This window comes from Labrus mixtus, chromosome 4, assembly GCF_963584025.1.
Source record: "Labrus mixtus chromosome 4, fLabMix1.1, whole genome shotgun sequence".
Classification (NCBI taxonomy): Eukaryota; Metazoa; Chordata; class Actinopteri; order Labriformes; family Labridae; genus Labrus; species Labrus mixtus.
Genome location: NC_083615.1, coordinates 6,267,179 through 6,289,024, shown reverse-complemented (window position 1 = coordinate 6,289,024; position 21,846 = coordinate 6,267,179). Strand labels below are relative to the sequence as shown.

At 41.6% G+C, this 21,846-nt stretch overlaps 1 protein-coding gene across 2 annotated transcripts in view; it reads right to left on the bottom strand.

Moving 5' to 3' along the window:
- The window catches only part of otud7a (OTU deubiquitinase 7A), a 41,906-nt gene that overhangs the window by 16,995 nt on the left and 3,065 nt on the right, over positions 1-21,846 (bottom strand). For both annotated transcript variants that reach the window (XM_061035395.1, XM_061035396.1), the window contains 2 exons: positions 8,859-8,989; positions 4,064-4,217 (listed from right to left, as the gene is read on the bottom strand). In XM_061035395.1, the coding sequence (XP_060891378.1) occupies positions 4,064-4,148 (85 nt within the window). In that variant the 5' untranslated portion in view covers positions 4,149-4,217; positions 8,859-8,989. The remainder of the gene's footprint in view (positions 1-4,063; positions 4,218-8,858; positions 8,990-21,846) is intronic.

The window sequence follows — 21,846 nt, the reverse complement described above, 5'->3', positions numbered from 1 at the left end:
ACACACACACACACACACACACACACACACACACACACACACACACACACACACACACAGTTGTCTCCTCTGGGTGCTGTCTGTCTCATGACAGAAATTCCTTCCAGCTTTAAAGTCACAAGTAAGCGTGTCTTCTCATGATGCCACGGGATCTATCCTCATCTCTGTCTTTGGCAAAGTCACATCAGCGCCTGCAACTGCAAACATTCAGAGAGTGCCTGCATGTAATCGGAGCATGTTTATGAGGCAAACGTGCATTAATGGACTCCCTGTCTGGCAGGAAGTTTTTCCTCTTTCCCTCTCTGGCTCCCAGACACGACGCTTCTCAGCCGCCTGAAACGTGAAACCCGACATCACTTACTACTGTCTCTCACGCCAATCAATGCAAAACTGATTGCACTGATGGATCTGCACACATCCAGGAATACAACTTAAAGTCCAGTACAAAGCTACTCTGGCCCTAATGCATGGCCTTTAAATGCTTCTACATTAGCCTACTATTACTTCATTTCCGCTGCTTCACTTGTAATTGCTGGTGTCGTGAAATGTTATATAGAATCTCAACATGGAATATAATCATCAATATAAGCTAATTATTCTTTTTATTTAAATGTATGAACAGGAGGATTTTTCCATACAGGGAAAGTAGGACAAGATATTTTATTAGTAAGCTTTATTAATCTAACTGATGGCTTAAATTCAAACAACATCACACAAATACTATGCTACTTTAGCATTTTCCATCTGAATATACATATATCAAAAAGTCCTGGGTCATGTTCAGCTGGTGTAAAAGAGCCAAAGCTCAAATATTTCAGTGTTACTCATAGAAACTGCCTTAATGACTGACTTTTGGTTAGAAAAGTACAGAAAAAAATAATTTCCTAATCGTTAATTGACAAAGATAAAAGGTATTTTATGGGGCTGTCATGAAAGGTGGATTCTTTTGTCTAAACATTTATAATATTTTTATATAAAATGATGAACACTGATGTCAAAACAGTTCCCAAAGCAGCCTCTAGAGGGAAGCACTACAGTCAGGACTGTCATATTTCTGTCTGCCTCTGTACTGTCTCCCCTCCCGCCCCTCACACACCATCCTAACTGAGAGCAGAGAGGGTCACAGAGCGGCCGATTGATGCAGGCCTGCGAAGGTAGGCTAACACCAGAAAAAGAGGCAGAAATAGGACATCCAGGCCCACGTCTGTCTCGTCTGAGTGCAGTGTCTTGTTTGGTGTCACATGTAGCCCCCTGGTGGCTTTGTTCCAGAGCAGAATCAGAGAAAAAGGGGCTGAGGGGGAGGGAGAGACAGACACCAAACGCTTTAATTCTTCATCAGACCAGACACCGACTGCATAATATACACACATAGATACACCCCCGAAATGTTTCTTTTCCAAGACACACACAGGCACTGCACATTCTCTATAAGGATTTCATCCCCTAATGGAAGGCTGATTAATGTGGAGCAGGCTTTTTTTCCCTGTACATAGAGCTGCATCCTTGAGTTCAGCATTTCTTTACTGCAGTTTGAACAGATACTGGAATGGAAAGTAAAACTGGCTGAGACTAAAATGGCTACTTAGAAGAAATGGAAACATAAACACAAACATCACTTTTACTGTTCCTACATATCAAAGCCAATCCAACTGACCATCAACCAGTTTTCTGTTGTAGTGTGCACTTCTGCCTCCCCCCCAAGCGGCACTGTATGTCAGCTATACAAGTGCCAGTAGCACTCTGCTCCTCAATGAGTTCCAATGAATGGGCACTAAGCTCTCCCTGGAGAGTCCACTCGTAAAAACGTCACACTGGCCTCTAAATCAGCAAGCTGGCCCACTGTTGCAAACTATGCTCTTCTCCTCCCTTCCTTTGTTTGCCTTCTTTACCTTTCCCCCTTATTTCCTCTCCTCTTGTGTTCCTTCCTCTCGCCTGCTCTCAAGAGAAACTCCCAGCACACCAGGGATCTGTAGCTGACCCCAAAAAAAAGTATTTAATCTTCTCTATTTCAGTTTGGTTGACAAAGCCTCTGTCCGGGGAGGTCAAGCAGCAATCTCAGGAGCTGATAAATGAAAAAAAAATCCCTAAAACTGCAGTTCCACATATGGCCACACGAGGCAACAATAGTGAGTCAGCCCCCAAACAACCCTCTATAAAAACGCTCAAACTATGAATACTATGAATTTAAAATAACTTACCAGTTTGACTCATAAAGGGGCTTAAAGGTAAAGTCAGTATTTCATTGCAGCTTGTAAACAACATTCAAATTGGGCCCCTCCTCCTGGTCTCATCGCCAGAAGCGCCCGCCTGCTGCAGAGTTAGCATGTACGTTTACTGCTCGTACCTACACTGCAAGCTACCGCAGAAAACAGGCCAACTACGGGTCTAAGTGAAGGCTAATCCAAGGTTGACCCTCATTTTGGGACGAGCTTTATCCTTCAGGCGTTTTGCCTCACTGATATTTTCTCTTCTTTGCCACAATGTCCACATCTGTAATATTCACCGGTTGGTACGGGGTCCAAACTGATTCTCTCTGTCATTGGCTGGGGGAAACGCATCCACTCCCCGGCCAGAAACATCCTGAGTGAACCAAAACATGAACATACAGGCAGAGGACGGCGTCTCTGCAGACACAGTCACCACCACAAACATATGAAGGTCTATAAGTAATTATTGAGCTGCATTACTTAATAATATAAATCTATATTTCAGATTCAGATTCAGACAACTTTCGATTTCAGGTATTTGATTTTTTTTAACAAAAAGCTACTGACTCCATCTTTAAGGTTTGCAAAATTAGGGGCGTGGCTGCTTTAAGCAACAGGTGGTGGCTGAAAGCAGTGATGCCAGGTTTTGATTCAACAAATGCAGTCACTTAACTTGTTTTCATGGCCTTTTTGCAGATGTTTTGCTGCATGTTTTATTGTTCTCCTTTGCTGTCCAAGAATCAACTGCTTCAGCTTTTTTCGAGAGTGAAAATCGAGTATAGGATGGCGTTTGTGCTCACTGTTCCTGGCCTGTTGACTTGTTCAGATTTTGTCAGAAATATTGTGGTAGTCCATGAATGGGAACATTGTTGGACTTTTCCCGAAGAGAAGAAAGCTCACAGTTGTGATAAGTAAACTGGTTCTTTTAAAATTTACCCAGCTAAAGAAAGGGTTGGTCATTTTCTAAAACCAGCATGATTTTGAAATGAGCATTCCCTAAGCACTCCCTCACAAAGCCACGCCCCTCACTTACATGCACGAGCGCTATTGCTCCAGAAGCGGACCTCAGCTCATCGCTTGCATTGTGCAGACCACTACGTCGTCTCACGTCTCACTCAGCGGTCAGGAAACACTAAACTTTATCATAATGCATGTTAAAAAAAAAAACTTGATTATTTTACTCCTCACAACGGCAAATGACAAAATCACAGTATGAACTCTGCGCTTTGAGTGTGGGCTAGCGCACGCAAGGGGCAGAGAACGAGCAGGGAGACAGGGAGGCGTGATTGGTTCATCAAATTGTTACCTCTTGGCAGACATCGGCCGAAGCAGGCTGACAACCGCTACGGATGACGGATTTTCTTAGTTCATTTTTCAGAGCACATGAATTATTAACTTCTGTCGGGACCTAAAGACAATTTCAATCAACATCTTAAAAAGTGTATCTGGAGAACATGACCAACCCTGCCTTCAAAGTCGTGCATCAGCGAGTCCACACACTTCATTAGTTGCTTGAGTCGATATGAGAAGTAAACTACTGCGGCCTGCAACCGCCACAGACATTTCTGAAGAGAGCAAGTATTTAACCAGCTCATTTGCCAGCAAATAAACTAGCAACAAGCACAGACTGTAGAGCTGTGACAACGTGCAGTTTGGCACCTCCTTGCTCCTATCAACGCCATCCTGTGATCCAAATATTGGTACTTCTGGCCCCAGGAAACCAACATGGCAAAGGCCCGAAATATCTAACCGGAGGATTTAAAACGGCAGTCATCGAAGCAATGAGTGACGTCGAAGCGGCTGCGTCTATTATTTGTAGTCTGTGCGGGTGGTGCAAGACACTGTGGCTCTCTTACCTTCCAGCAGGTCTCTTGCCAGACCCGGTTCTGCCCCTGTGGACCGAACAAAGTCTGACAGGACCGCATCCATGTCCAGAGTCATGTGATCATGCGTGTGCGCTGCCCAAGGTGCAGCGGAGGCCTTGGTGGACGCCAGCCTTCACGTTCTCATCTAGGGGGAAAGAAATAGAAACACAGAAGGGTTTTAAACACAACTCCTTCACAGCTTCAACCACACATCAGAAGAAAAAAAAACATCATTCACTAACCCCTGTGTGTTATTTGAATCCCGGTGTAGTAGCCTCGGTCTGCTTGGACTGATGCGTAATGCTTTACAGAGCTGATAAACCACAACACTGTGAATAACACTCCACTCCCTTTCCCCTCCCAGCTCTTCCTAACAGTCATAACATAATGTCCAGCAGCACAGATGTAATGTCAACAACAAAGCCAGAGGTCGGATTCAGGACACACCTGCCTATCTCCAAAGCCTTTGGCCCCCCGCCCATGATCACAACAACTCGTCCGGCCACCAGAGTGTCATACGGGGGTCTCTGGGTTTGATCCAGCATCTACATCTGAGCCGGACAGCAAGAGGGGAGTCCTGTGAAGCCGCCTGTTCGGAGCAAGTCTAACTCAGTGTGATGTAAGATGGAGAAAATGTAGCTTTATAACACTTGGGCTCTAATGATCGACAAATAAAGCCTTGTTGAGTCATAAATAACAATCCTAAGATGCAAAGCAGTCACTCCCTCAGCCCGTGGAATGAATGAGACCATGCATAGCTTTCGTTCCACATGAGGCTGTGTGGGTGAGGAACGGAGCTCAGAGCATTGTCAGTGAAGAAACACAAACCCACACAGGTTGCAGCTCTGACACCAGGCCATCACCGTGTGTGTGTGTGTGTGTGTGTGTGTGTGTGTGTGTGTGTGTGTATGTGCGTGTGAGTGTGTGTCTGTGGCTTTGACCCTAAGGAGGAGGCTGGAGCCGAGAGCAGGATAGAGACTCTTAGGCTCCAGCTTCAGTTTGTCACATGACATGACTGACCACCGGGTTCTGGCTCAGTGTTGTGAGCAAACAGACAGTAAAAAGAGACTGATGCAAAACAAACGCTGTTGTTTCCTGAGTCTGATTCTGAGTGTGTTATTCTGATATAGTTTCATCTTTTTATGAATGTTACAAGACAACCTAAAGAACCTTTCAAAATTCACTGCAACCCTGAAATGTTCTGTTCACCCCCACATTCACGCAGACTCTTTCCTGTGAGTGTGGACAAACTGAGGATGTTGTTCACTTTGAGTGGGGTTTAGCAGCTTTATACTCTAAACTGCTCTCCTTTGTTGCCAGTGTCGTGTTTTCTACAGTCTTATTTGAATTTGAAACATAGTTAAATGTCTTTTTTTTTGTGTTGGTATTAAAGCAGAGCCTGTCACCGTTGCTGAATACTGCTCCTACCTGCTCCTGCATGATGTTTTTTAAAGGTAAATCTAGAAAACATCAGGGCCGGAAAGTCCTGATATTATAAAAGTATAATAGAAAATGTCAGCAGTTCAGATGCAAAAAAAAGATCTTAATTCATCTCCTCTCAGTGAGTATTTTTTATTAATTAATAAAACTTAAAAGCTCACTAGAACAAGAAGACACAATACTCAGAACTGCTTCTTCATCAGAGAGGAAAAATATCTTTGTTTGAGATCTACAGTAGCAACTTTGGTCTTTATCTTATGCATTATTGATAAGTCAAAGCTGCACTTAAGCTGTAGTTTAGCTGACCTAGTTACTGTCAGCCATTTGCATTGTGTTGCATGTGTATTGTTGTATTGAAGGAGCCTAAGCACACATAAACTACTGTACAGGAAACAGAGGGCGGTCGGGCAGCTGGAACAGTTCAAAGCAACGTTTGTAGGAGATCGTGTCAGACATGTTAAAAGGACAATCTGAGGGAGTTCTTTCTTGATGTTTATGCTTTCCTCCTTCTTTCCTCTCCTTCTTGTGTTCTTTCCTCTCGCCTGCTCTCAAGAGAAACTCCCAACACACTGGGGATCAGTAGCTGACCCAAAAAAAAAGTTTTTAATCTTCTCTATTTCAGTTTGGTTGATAAAGCCTCTGTCCTGGGAGGTCAAGCAGCAACCTCACAGGCTGATAAAAGACGGCAATGCAAAAATTCCCCCAAACTGCAGTTCCACATATGGCCACTTGGGGCTGGCAACAATAGTGAGTCAGTCCCCAATCAACCCTATATAAAAATGCTCAAACTATAGCTTATTTTCTGGGTTGAATTTAAAACAACTAACCTGTTTGAATCATAAAGGGGCTTAAATGTAAAGTCAGTCGCATTGTTCATTTCAGCTTGTAAACAACATGAGGCCAGAAACGCCCAGAGTACATTTACTGCTCGTACCTACAATGTAAGCTTCCTAAGAATACAACATTTGTTGTCATGGAAAAAAACAATAATTTAGCAAGCTAGCACAGGCTAACTACCAGTGTTTGGCACCTGCCTGTACTGTAAAGTTCCTGCTTATTTCATTAACAGTAAATGCATTTTTGGCAGCTTTACTCATTTAAATCATAGGACACATCTTACATTAGATTCAAAAGGCTTGAAAGCCCATCTGTGAAGTATTTCCCTTCTCTGAGGACCAAAGAGACCACATATGTGCGCCTAATTATACTCTCTAGGGGTGGACACTTAACTCAGTGCAGAATAATAAGCCTCCCATCGAGAGAGAATCACAATATTGCTCTACAGGGCAAAAAGCCCCGAGTCTGGTGGTGCGGAGCGAGACAGAAATAGCTGAATATAATAAGTCATAACCTCATCTTCCCCTTAAGAAAAGCACTATTCACATCACTTCCCCTGTGGGAGGTAATTATGACTCAGAAACACCGAATGCATGCTTCTCTATCTGACGTAAAAAAAAACATGTGGGTCAGAGAAACCAAGAGCTGTCCAGCTTCTTGTTAATCATAATGACATTTAGTGAATTTGTCAGCTCCCGTGTTGTAGGAAGGAATGAACATCACGGAAGACAATTTAAAAATATGTTGGGTTTAATTTAATGGACAAAGCTGACATTTATCTACATCGTCTTTATCGCCCCCTCTCCCCCCAACGTCTGTGACTTTCAGGCCCAAGCGTTCAAAGTATACATCTCAAGAATCAGACCCATACTTATAGTTTCAATTAAAGGCTTTATATGCGATTTTTTTGATCCAGCAGGTGTCGCCCTTGAGCGCCAGCATGAAACCAAAACAACTCGCGGTGCATCGTTGTGTTAGCATGCTAATGCTAGCGATCTTTATTATGCTCGTATCTTCACACTGCATGGAAATTTACCCGAAATGAGCGTGATCTAGAAACACGGTTAAGCAGTGAGTACAGTATGAGTCAGCCGCCGTCCCGGCACTATAAACAAACTGAAGATAGGACTCGGAAAACATCACAGACAGTGGGACTCGGGTGTTCCACCCATTGTAGACAGTCATGACTCACAGAGTTATTTACTTGATTTCTATTATATTTAAGTGTGAAAAATCACATATAAAGCCTTCAAGGAAGGCTTCTTTATTTCCTATCAACAAATACAACTAACTGGACTAAAAAGACCTTTTTTAAGGGATTATTTTCAGTCATGAATACGTATTTATTTATTTATTTGATTGATTAGTTGAAGAGGATAATCAACATTCAGACGAGTGTAAATGTACCTGAGTTAGCTAAAAGGCTCATTTTCATCGGCAGTCCCTTTGGCGTCATAGAATTAAATATGACCCATGGAGATACGTTCAGTAGTATAGAAAAATACAGATACTGTATTTACAGCACAATTTGGGTAACCAGATCAAATAATATCCAACATAGGACATGATACAGTTAAAGTTAACATGAGTAGGTAGAGCATCAGTGTTGACATTGTTGCTTCTCAATAAACCATTTTTTTTAACTTAAATGAATGATAGGATGTTGACTCTCTAATTGACTGCGGTACTCAATTCCACTGATGTGAAGCTCTGGAGGAAAAGACCATGAAGAATCCTACAAACTAGGCAGACAGTTTTTGTATCTGATGAGGTTTTCCCAACTAAACAGAGTGTACTCAGATACTGTACACCAGAGTGCTTCTTTATATAATGATGCCAGTGGATTCAGGGCTGTAGAGTGAGTATTTGACCAACATAACAGACAATAGGTGAAATGAGAGAGAATGTAGGACACTAAAGGAGTGGATCTAGTTAAGTTATGAAGTAGTACTTCTACTTTGTTTTAGCATTTCTGGTTTGTGTTACTTTAGATTTTATACTTATTCGAGTAGAGACATGTACATTTGACTATGTTTAACTTTTTAAACTATTATAGGTAGAGGTATTTTTCTGATTAACATTTATCAAGCAAAATGTATAAAACATATTGTAACAAATTAAATGACCCAACAGTGAAAACCGTAGTTCAGTGCAGAGTACAAGAGTATGACAATAGCACGAGGCGTTTGGCTGCAGAGAAAACACTTATCATTGTGATGATAATACTTCTGTACTGTGAATCTAAGACAGTAACGGGAGAATTTCTGTGTTGTTTTATTGATAAGCTACATCTGTTAGAGCTCTGAGTGCTTCCCAGGACAGGGCACAGTAAGTTGGATTAACTCGCGATAAAGTGAACGTTAAGTGGGTCATAGTTGGTTTTTAGTCTTTTCCTAGAATTTGTTGATAACATGAAGTACATACAGGGTACCCACAGTTATATAATTTCAGTGTTATTTAGAAATCATCACAGACAATGCAGAGGGTTCAACTTTAAGTTATCACGTACTTTCTGTATTTTTGCTGCTGGTTGTTGTGAAGCCATCTGATGCCCACAGGACTGTCAGGACCAGACGCAAGCTCTAGTCCATGGCTTCAGAGGCAGCTGAGGAGAGGAAGACACTGGGGATGCAGAGAGCCCTGAAACACACACAATAGATGTTGAAAGTTAAAAAAAAAAAAAAAACTCAAACAGAAAGTGGTGCTCTTTAGTTCTGAGTGACTGTGTTCAATTTAAAGCTACTGTAAAACATCAGACCTACACACACACCAGGGACTGCAGTGGTGTTTATATGCAAATCCCAAATTACACACACACACACACAGACACACACACACACACACACACACACACACACACTATGACTTTCATTATGTGTCATTTAGAAATCACCTGATCTGCTAACTGTTCAACAGGATGTCAGAGAATAAAAGCTCAGATGAGTCATTGTTGACTTGAAGGTTTCCGTTGATTAAAACAATTATCATTTAGTTATTTCTTATTTGCCATCATTTTCAGTAAACTGTGTTTCACAGAGCGTCATGCTCAGGGACTTTTACAGCAGAAAAGGGTTATAATCTTCCTCATCTGTGTTTAACTACGCCTCCCAGCAGATATGAGATCCGAATTAATCCGCCTTAATTTCTTATTAGAAAACCTTTTCCGACACTGCACAAAAAAAAAAAAAAACAACTTTACCAGCCAACTCTAGTTTAAGAGTATTTTCAAGCAGCAGCTTTCACTGAAGAGCCCACCCCTCTGGAGTTACTTTGAATCATCACATTTCCAGCTGCTCATGGAAGATGCAGGTGTGTTTGTGACGCCAACAACACCGACGTTGCAAAGAAAGTGCAGCGCTAGCCTCACGACGTTTGCTTTTGTACGTATGGAAATGCAAACATGCTGATGTCAGTGAAGGCTGGAGAAGGTCACCGTTGTGATCCGTCATGACACAGCATGTAGGGATTAACGCGGAGGAAAACAGTGGAAGAAGAGCGTAACCAAAAGTACCAAGATATCAGAGCAACAGGGGGATCTGATTAGAACTGATTTGACCCGGATGGATCACATCAGCCGCTACATCTCCCTCGCTGAGCAGTGGCATATGCCGAGGAGTTAGCATCAAAGCTCTCCTAAGTGTGACTGAAATACCCGTCAGTGTCATGCATAATTCACACGAACACTAAAACAGGTCACATGTAGTATATGTTCTATATGTGTTGTCTGTTTACTTACTCACAGCAAAGTTAACCACTGTTTGGATTGTTTATCTTTGGTATCGGATTCATTCCTCCCTTAAAAAGTGCTGTAAAAAAAACAGCTGCACTTAAACATCTGTGTATGTGTAAGTGTATGAAATGGGCTCATTCATCATCATCATCATTTATTTTGATTGGAATCCTCGGAAAACACATCGAGGAAGAACCATCATTTGCAATGGTGCAGAGGTATGGACGACAATAGAGAAGAGGTGATGTAGAAATAAAACAGAGGGCTAGGGTGTAACAACAAGAGAAAAGCAAGAGAAACACAGGAAGTGCATATAATACAGTTAAGAAGGCAGGGACATACAAGAAAATACAGATAGAAATAGGTAAAGGTCAGAAAAAAATAAAAGGAAAAACAGTTAAACTGAAGAAGATCAAATATTGAAACTTGGAATATTCTCAGTGTTATTAATGTGGTTATGTTAAAATGACTTTGAAGTAAATTGTGTGTAGTAACTAGATGAAGACCTTCCTAAATCTGTATGGATGTTGGAAAGTATCGACATAAATCTTTCAAACATTTAGCAAAACATTTTTTTTCTAACATCATCGAATGCAGGAAACAATGCTCAGGGTGATAAAGAAACGTTTGTTCTAAAGTGAAATACTTCCAGCACAGGACATGCAGGTGAGCATCACTGCTGAGCAGACACTCAAACTGGTTAACAATGTTTAATAATGCCCTGTACCCTTCTTTCATAGTCATGTTATTAAGTTTATTATGTGAACAATCCACACAGAATAGATTTATTTCCTTCAAGCTTTAATGTTCAGTTTGGCCTTTGCTATTTAATCAGTTCCTTGTGTTCACTTTTTAAACCATGAGTTAAATGGAGTCTGAACTAGAAAGTCATAACTTTCACCATTTTTTAACCGATGTGATTTCACCTCGCGTTGTATATTTAGAGTGAACGATAATTTGCTGGAAAATCACTTCAGCGTAGGTTAATTGCTATGGTTACACAAATGATATGAATTATTTTATTTTTCTGAATACTTGAGGGCAAACACTTCTTTTTAATGTTCAAGTGGACGTACCGTAACAGATGTCAGACCGGAAAATGCTGCCCAGTGACAATACAAGGTGTTGACACTGTTTGTTTCCACACCTGCTGATGAGTCAAAGTGTCTATGTGGGTATATTCAGCTGACAGAAGAACAGACGATGTTCCCCACTGCCTGTACCTCTGATGTTGTGGTTTTAATGCAGACACTTTAATTCATAGCTCAGGGGGGAAACTTGTGGCCTGTAACCATGCTTCACTCTCACTCAGATGTTACTGCAGATATTTTTGTAACAACACAGACTTGAGATGTGCATTACACATTTCAAACAGTAAACAGTACACACCGCATTTGTTTACCTCCTCTGGTCCACTGACCCGTGAGCAACCTGCCTGCAGTCGTCCCATATTTACAAGCATCCATTTGAAGACCATAAAGAACTGTTTCTTAATCACCTGCCTGCACAAACACTGTGGGACGGTCCAATTAATGTTTATTCAGCATCACTGTCCGATCAACAGCACTGCAGCTATACAGTATGGATGGGGTTCAAAAAATGTTCAACCCACGACCCCCATTATGACGGTGCTAAAGACTGGGGACCCCCATTGTCCCAGGAGGTGGTTTGAACATTTAATGTTGCACAAAGCTCCGCACACTATTAGGCCTATCCCAACACTGGCATGTGAACAACACACAACAGCCCAAACACCGTAATATGAGTTTGTGATTTATTGTAAAAAAAAAAAAAAGCTAGAAGCAGAACACACATAATCTCTGGAACTTATTATTTTATATATTGTTTTGCAATAATTGGTCAAATATGCCATTTAAAACCACCTTCCAGGGCGCTGGTGGCGCAGTGGTTAGTGCGCGCGCCCCATGTATGGAGGCTGTCGTCTCGAGCGGGCGGCCCGATTTCGCTTCCCACCTGTGGCTTCTTTCCCGCATGTCATTCCCCACTCTCTCTCCCTGATTTCCAACTCTGTCCACTGTCCTGTCTCTCCATTAAAAGCCCAAAAATAAATCTTTAAAAAAAAAAAAAAAAAAAAAAAAATCTTCCGTTTTTCTTTTTTTTGGATGGGATCTCGCGTCCCCCGTCTCAGTGTCTCACGACCCCCACTTTGGGAACCACGGCGAAATCCAAAAGACATCCAAGAACATCCAATCGTTCTTAAAGTTGGATTAAATTATCTTCAAATGATGCCTTTAGCATTCGATATTACAAAGTAAACGTCTGTGTAGTCATGCATGACAAAACACACTCCTTCATAATAACAGACATTATTTGGATGCAAGCGAAACCCAACAATGACAATTAAAAAGTAGCCACCCAGGGAGCTGCGTGATCTCCCCCATTGTGAGCGGATTTTTGTGATTTAAGGACCAACAGACGAGCAGGTTTTTGTGAAAGTGAAATTTAAAATGTAGTATCTGTGCAAACTATAGCCACTCTACTTAATCGGGCAGAATCAACTGCACAGCACATTTTAATAAGTAATCCTCACACCACAAGACAGTTAATCTATCTGTGTGGATTACTCAGTTGAAGTGTGTTGATGTTTAAATATAACAACAACCTCTTTCTTAGAAAAGGAACACGGTATATGTGGCCTTGTTAAAAAAAACCACACAAAGCGGTTAGTTACTCTTCTAAAAAAAACTATTCAACGCAGAAGAAACACTTCACACTTTACTTACAGCTCCCTGCACACCACTTCCTTATCATATTTAAAGAAATCTGAATCTTTGTTACTTTAAATAATCAGTGATATAAAGCTGTTTGCAGAATAGAAAGTGTGAAAAGACTTACTGTGAGCGGATCTGCAAAACTGAAAAATAAAAAACTTGCAGCCTTTACTTATAATTCTTCAGAGTGGAAAACAGATAATCACAAAAACAAATGATGAACATTTGGTTTCCATATTTCGCCATGTAATACTGATCATCTTTTCCAAAACAGCCCAGCGTTAAATGGAGATGAGCAACAGGCTATTTATTCCGTGATGTACATGTATGTACTGTAGGTATGTAGGCTTTTTACGGTAATAGGATGAGTTATAGCGGAGATAATTGTCTCCACAGTGAGCCGTGATCGCCCACATGCAGGGCAGAAACACAGCAGGTGGGAGGTGAACATACTGTACCAACACTTACACTCTACTCTTTGCTCTGTCTCTCCTCTGTAACAAGAAAAAAATGGTCAAGCTGCAAATTTCTACATGCACACCTAAGTAAGACTGTTTGTATTTTTAGTTGTATGTGTCTTCATAAAGCATTCAAATTCATTTTTAAATGTTGCAAATATGTACGTCAGTCTGTAGTAGTGCCCGACTGATTTACCGGCATATCCAGTGACTATCGATTTATTCTCCAGTCAAACAACATTTCATTTCAGTTTCATTGTATTTCACTAGCAGAGGGCGCTAAATTGATAACATCAAGCATGATCTCTCTCCAGAGTGTAAAGCAGTGATGTACGTACGTGCAGTTACTTTCCAGTAAAGTAACCGTCTTGTCTACGTTATGTATCTTTTCCATGAGTGTTTAATTACTGCATATGAGGGATCATTGCATTAATTTGTATGTCTCTATCTATCTATCTATCTATTTATCTAATTTGTGCAGATCGAACAAATGTTTAAGAAAGATATCGGCCGATATATCAGTATCAGTTTTTATTCTGTCCCCAATATCGATATCAGTATCGACCCAAAAAAATCCCAAATCGGCCGGGCTTCAGGTCCTAGTGTCTGAAGTATAAAATGCTGCTTTAGAAAAATTCCCTTTCTTTGCACATTGTTTGGGATAATTCATAAATGTTCACAGCATTTAAAGAGTTTTATCATTGAAGCTTTTACTTCCACTTTCTTCAGACCTGCATCGTCTGCATCTTCCTGGGCTTTTGAGTTCAATTCATCAACATCTCTGATTGTAAAATGTTTATTTATACAACTCTAGATACTACACCATCTCTTAATAAGACACATAAGCAAAAGGGAACAAAATAAATATCAAACATCAACTAAATGTGTATTCAATGTACCCTGCATGTGGGGGGGCATCTCTCTACGCAGCCTCTCGGTATAGCAGGTGGCATTACTCCAGACAATCAAAAGGATCTTTGAAACCCGAAACCTGAGCTTGTTCACAAAATAGTGGCAGGAGACCTGTGAGGCCAGAGCTGGACATGAGATGTGGGCTCGTTGGTTAAACACAGAATAAGTACCTCAAACCTCAGAGACTCTGATCCCTCCTCTGTTGGACAGGAAATGTTGGATTCTTGAAGGCAGGCAAAGAAAAGAAAATCTCACGTTTGGCTTGGACAAACGGCTTCGTCCGGCCAGCCCAACTGTGGCTTCAGTGTGCGAGCTGAGCTGAGCTGCAGCTAGCAGGGCCAAGCACCGACAGGCTCAGACTGGTGTGTTCAACACTGCTAGATAACCACCCTATGATCCCCCGCCCCTGGAGTGGATGGGCGTCAAAGTACACAATTATTTATGTGTGTGTGTGTGTGTGCGTCTGCATGAAAACTAACCATTGCATGTTGGCTACTCAGTGTGCCCTCAGTGTGTTTACCAATCTCAAAGCCAACAGACCACGAGCTTCCACAGAGGGCTGCCAAAACTCAGAAGACGGCTAATAAAAGATGGCATTCATTCTTCTCCAGTACTGTAACACATGCCTGTACACAGCAGATGTCACACTACCCGATCTGTTACGGGCAAATAAAACAAAAAGCCATCTTTACCTGAAATAATGGTTTGCCACAAAATGTTAAGTCCAAAAAGCAGACAAAACAGTGTGTTTGCACGTATATAATTCTGCTGAAATCAAAGAATAAAAGAAGCAACTGAAGCAAAAAAACAAATAGAGAAAATGCAGTGGACTTGGGGTAATTGTATAATGGAGAAACGAATGAGGCCAGTTGCAAAGAAACAGATCATTTCCACCTTGAATGAGTACAGACGAAGCAACACAATCCATTAGCATGCTTCATAACACAACACACAGTTAAGTGGCATGGAAAAATTCATGTAACAGGATATTATAATGTCTCACCAAAGTACAAACTAAGCACTTCCACTATTTCAAAGTCCTTGCTTGAGAGCACAAGATTCAATCAGTGAATTTCAATGTGGAGTGGAAGCAGCACTTGCTATTCAGGCTTCATATCAGTCAGTCAGCCTCAATAATATCTGTCCCTCCTCCTCCTGCAGCCACAATGGGAAGCTTGTACATGTGGTGATTGTGTACGAGCCCGGCCAATGCTCCATGTGCATGTGTGCACATGTATACACTGTTATCTGGATGACACGGTGAGAAAGTATGACGTGTTACAATCAAGCAAGGGCAACAAGGGCCCTCCATCCAGCACAAGCTCATCAAGTTTAGACATTTTGAAATCTGAGAGCTCTGCCCATGTTTGTCTTTCACACCTGTGAGAGTGCAAAGTCGCTTTTTGTCCCTCCATTGTGCTCTGTTCACAAGCAGGACTTCCTCTGCTTTGCATTGATTCGCTGTGACCTCAGAGCACCCCGACTCCCTGAGAAATCAGCTGCTGAGCCCAATCTCCAGACGCCAGAGGACGGAGACTACTAAATAGAGGAAGACGAGAAATACGGAGGACTGAGTGTGTCAGTCAAAAACTAAGTGTAATGCATGTCAGTCTCAACCTCTGGACAGAGTCTGTAATCAAGCAAGCCTCTCTCAGATACGTTCTCATTCTCTCTCCTTGTGCTTCTTTAAACTTTAAAAAAAAAAAAAAGGCCAAACTTCTGTGAACCAGGCCCTCACATGCTGCGAGAAAGATGCTGCTTGAAGCAATAATGTCACTTTGCATCTCATTTCTGCGCTGCACACTGCCAGCGCAGCATATCATTGAGTGGGGAGTTGTTGGTAATTTGCACTAAATGCATCAACCCATTAATTTTTCAAGTAAATTCCAATTAATGCTGCAGTGGACAGCAGGAGCACAGCGCTGCGCGTATACCTGAGGGACGTCGGTGTTTTGCAAGAAAGTTTAGTGGCTCAGGTTCCAAATTTGCCATCTAAATAAAAGTAACCATTTAACACGAGGTTTTGATTCTCACCAGGCGCGTAAACAACAGGACGCACAGCATATTTCCAAAGCAATGTTCCGCGTCATCACTACACAAGCAATACATCCTTTCTTCCCTAACAAAGCGACTGGTAGGTTAACGGCCTGACCGAACAGTCAAGCCAAATCTTCAGTACCAGCAGAGCAGCTCAGCCATGTGTGCAGCGTGCACCCAAGCAGTGACCTCCAGTGTTGACAAATGACGCCAATGCAGATGTGCAAAAAACTGAATTTCCTCGAGTGTCCGCTTGAGGCAGGCTCCAAAAGACACAAGGGTCCCGTACACGGCCAATATTAAGACGTCCATTTTGACAGCAGGAATAAACATGAACATGAAATTCTAGGTACTTTCCTTGCATGCGTTAAAGGAGAACGGTATCGACAGTTCCTCTGCCGCTTCAGAAGTGCAGACACAACACAAAAAAAACGGAACATTTATGAAGCATTGTGTTACTCTGTGTGGACCATCGAGGAAGTTTTTGAATTCCGCGACAGTCTCTAACGGTCACAGCTGTCTCACTTGAACAACCCGCAGGTGCACTCCGAGATCCGCAGTGGTTATTTTTTTTTAGGACAGGATCATTACTCGGGACAAATTCACTGATATTTGCAATATTTTTTTTCTCTCTCAGCAAACTTTTGACATCTTCCTGCATCCTCTCCTTTCCCTTTTCTTCCTCTTCCGTGGTATGGCAACACGTTTTCTTGGTGCACTGGATTGATTACGATGCAGCGCCGCCACCTGTATCTGCGTCCAGCCGTAACTGCAGTTAGAAATGACACACTCACCAGGACCTGTGCTGTACTAAAAAAGCTGTGCGGTACAAAAATAAGCGGTGTAGGCTGCAGCCATGTTTTGAATGCAGGGAAAACCTTGTCTTGAGCTCTCTGCCTGTTGTTAGGTTGACAGTAATTTTGATCAGTCAGCATTTCCAATATGGCAACCCACCATGGATGAACTTCCAAAACAGCCCTTCAGAAACCAATGAGTGACGTCACTCAGACTTTCATCCACATATTCAGTCTATGTGTGCATCCATACAAAAAGCTGGTCCCTGAGGAGCACTGAACAAGATCATACTCCCTTAAAATGTCACCCACCCCCTCCACCACAGAGGCAGAAACCTGGTTTGCAGACAGGGCCACTATAGCGCCACAAACACACAGATGTGACAACAGATCAAAACCATTCCAAAGCAGAGGGATCATGACGTCCTTTTGATTTAAGCAACACACAAAAGAAACAGAATAAAAGCGGTATTCTGTGGATATAAAAGACCGTTTAATAACCGGTGTCAGGTATATTAATGACATGATGAAAGAGGGGGTTTATAGAAGAGAAGCTAAGACGTCGTTACACAAAAGAGACTGCTCGCTATCCGGAGACTTATCTTCTGATCCCACGTGAGATAAACAGACCAACCAGCTGAAGCCAGCTGCTGTTTCCTATTTGAGTTTGTGCTTAAAGGACGGCTTCCTCTCAACAGTTAAACCCACACAGATTTTTTTTTTTTGCTTGCTTCCACTGTCCTCACCAGCATAAAGACCTATAAGCTAACTCTTGAAGATAACTGTAAATATGATACCGGATTAAAAAAAAAGCTTTATCTGCAAATATTTTCATAATCAACTACAGATGAGACATGCATACATTAAAAGACCTTTTTACATTTAAGGCCAGTTAATGTAGCTTATAATGATGCCTCTTCTGAATCCTCATTTTACACTTCAGAGAGACACACAGCCACATATAGCTATGCAAAGCAGATACAGTACCGCCTGTCCCTGTCAACCTGATTATTTCATTTTGGTACCATGAAAAAAAAAACAACAGGAAATCAGCATTTACTCTAAATCAGTGAACAATGTCATGGTGCCTATAGATCACTTATAGTTGAAGCTTCTTTAGAAAAAGCTTTTTAGTTGTAATGTCATATTAAGCTCAAACTCTGCTTCAATCATAGGAGACGCTCTATTGTCCCACAATGACCCCCCCCCCCCCCCCCCCCCCCAAAAAAAATAAAAAATAAAAAATTGTATTATCTGAGCAGAAACTCATAAAAGAGAGGAAACACTAGAAGTGATTGTTTTTGACACATAGGACTCTACATTTCACAATACCTGTGTTGTTCTGTGAGGCACCACTGTTGGTTGGAATGTGTGTGTGTGTGTGTGTGTGTGTGCGTGGGTGGGTGCATGCATGTACACTCAAGTAGGTGGAAAGGGCAACATCATGAAAACCCTATTTCTTAATATAGCATATGAAGAAAAGACCTTAAACGCACAAACACGTTGACTCTTTAATGTGAAAAAAAAACAGCTTTCCAGTTTTAGCACAAGACAGCTGTGGTGTTTTTTTCTGACCACCTGTTTCCAATCATCTTAAATACTGAAAGAGTTCTGCTTTTCTTTCAGTCAGGCGGGGGGGTGGGGGTGGGGGGGGGGGGGGGGGGGGGTACTGAGACCCCAGAGGTCTGCAAATCAAATGGCTCAGATAGGTCTTAAAGGGTATCAATACCTGAGAGGGAAGTTGTAGGTGAGTGCAATCACAATTTGAGTTCTGATATTGTTACATTTTTAAAAGCCAAACATCAGTTTGTAATTTACAGTGGTAGGTTCCTTCTCCTCTGTGAAACGTTTAAGATGCCTTTGTTTTTGACTGCACAGAACCACACACACACACACACACACACACACACACACACACACACATACACGCACATGAACACACACATACACACGCATGCACACACAGGTTAACATGCATGCACAAAGGCATTACTTGTAGCCAAGTTTTTTTTTTTTTTGCAATAACATTTTTAAATGGGATTTTTGCAGGAACCAAGAAGGCTATTAATCCTCTGTCAGCAACAGTATTTATTTTCCTCCGAGTTTGGGAGACATGCTTGTTCACTGACCAATGTGGGAAATATTTTTGCCTTTCCTTTGCCTGAAGAAACAATTTCAAAATTCTTTGGTTTATGCAGACATCCAGTGGGTTTATCAGACATGCAAAAGTTGACACGTACAATACAAAATAGTTTGAATCACACCATCTGTTTGCAAAAATGTCTAAACTTTGAATCACCTCAGGAAAATGATTGTTGATATGAGAAATCATGATTCTGATACAGAAGATATAAAATTTTCATGAAACCAAAAGTAATCGATAAAGGCTCAGGAGAAGGTAAGACACAAACGCTCTGGGCAACATATAAAAGCTTGTTCAAGATGTAAAAACAAACACAATGCACTGCCCACTCTTGTCAACAGGAGCTACAAATGACCATGAATTCAACCACAGGGCCCAAAGTGCTTCCTGCCCTTTACTGAGGTCAGTTTAGCTGAGTGATTAGCTTTTTCAAATGGAGCAAACGCTAACTGCTAGTAGATTTTATCCAACCCAAACTGGGAAACGAACAAGGAAACAAGATCAGAACACCAGTTAACAGTTAATAAACGCTGCAAAACAAGAACACATATTAATCTGAAAACAACTATGTGTCACTTAACTTCCATCACGTAGGAACAGGATGTTGTTAGTAAAAAAGTGAAGAGAAAAACAACCTTTAAGAGAGGTAAATGGAACCGAGTCTGCTCCATTAAATCAGTGATCCTCTGATATGAACTTTTATGTTGGCTTCTTGGAAGAAAATCTTAACTACTTCTGATGAGTGTTCTCTAACCTGGCCTCAAGTGCACCCACACCCAGTGGGTGTTGGAGCTCTGTGGAGGATAGATGTATGTGTCAAACTTGGAACAAACCTGGAATAGATTATATGAAAAGTTAACATATTGAAGTTAAAGTTTGGTCTAGCTCTCACCCCTTTCAAGCTCAGTTCAGGTACTTATTTTTAAATGAATCTAACTCCTTTATTGGCGCTATTACTGGTTGAATATGTTTAGCCTTGTTGTGTTTATTTTTTTTTAGGGCCAGACCAATATGGAATTTTTTTTGGGCCGACACCGATATCAATATTGGGGTGAGAAAAAAAATCAATACCGATACATCGAACGATATCTTTCTTAGTTCGATCTGTAGAGATAGATAGATGAAGATAAAACACATTTGTTGCGTTGATCCCTCAAATACAGTTATCAAACACTTGTGGAAAAGATATAATGAAGACAGGATGGTCACTCAACTGGAAAGTAACTGTGCATGAACGTGCATGACCGCTTGAAATTCTGGAGAGTGATAATGCTTGTTGTAATCCATATAGCGCCCTCTGCTGGTGATAGAGAACTGCTAGTGTAATAGAATGAAGCTCAAATGAAATGCTATTTGACTGGTGAATAAATCAAGTAATATCTGCACATATCTGCAATAAAATTAGCCGATACCGATAGCCACCAGATATGCTAATATCGGCCAATATTATCGGCTGGTCGATTTATCGGTTGGGCTCTCGTAGTTTTTATTGTTCTTCTAGTGTCTTCTAGTTTTTAGTGCCCGTCTAGCAGCTGCTTAACCAACGTTTACTGCCCACAGAATTCTGGGACATGCAGTGCTATTATGATTTGTAGACTAATTAGACATTCATACCGCTCTTTTGCCTGAAAACACAACAAATCTGAGAACATTTCCTATAACTGATCTACTCGTCGAGGGACCTCAGATGGGGTCCAGACCCCACAGATCAGACAGTATGTACTAGGTGGGTGAATGGCAGAGGAGCCCATGGGAGTACGTGGGAGAGGCCTTAAAAAAAAAAAACTGTGGGAGGATGTACGTAGCTGCAGGGTGAAACATCAGCACAGACCTCCATCATATATCCACATGATATTTATTTATACGTCTCTGGATGTACGGTGCATGTGCAACTGTATGACAAACCTTTATTAGATAAAAATAGAGCACAAACATGGAGGTTCCTCTACTTGTCGACCCCCTTGAGTCATCTCAAACTTCTTCTTAATCACACCAGAAGGCCGACATTAGTAATGTTTTTTATAGCTCAGAAAGAGTGAATTTGTTACTTAATATCCCAGGATTGGTTTTGTTTAATACTTGATGTGCTGCATCTTGTGGAATGAAGATGAAAAGACGGGGGAGTGGCAGTGATGGACAGCAGGGGATCAGTTTCTCTACGTGTTAAATGACATACTAATCAACCTGACAACAACACTGAAATAACAAGAAATGAAGTGATTCAAATGCATTTCCTTCGATGGATAAATGTAAGAGACAAAATGGAGATACACTGAGTTTCTAACAAATGCAGCTGGGCGTTAGAGAGAACAGGAGGCCTGACCTCTTTTTCTGAATGAATGAAAATGACCTACGCTGCGGGCCTGCATGAATCTAAATCGAGTCACCAAGGGTATCCTGTGCAACAGTGTTCTGTTTGATTTAGAAACTGCTCCCTTGCTGATTCGGGGCAGGACAGTGGGGATGGCTGTGCCCACCGGGCCTTGTAGGGAGAATGCTACAGTGGCAGACATCTCCAGCAAGCAAGCCTGCTCCAGAAGAAGTGGAGCAACACAAAATGCAATTAGGAGCAGGAGGCGCAGACACACATGTGTACACACATTGACAGGGAATAGCTCTCACGGAGCATATGTTCTTGGCTGCCCGTGTCACTGACGATGTGTGCAACTGTAAAAATGTCTATATGCCAAC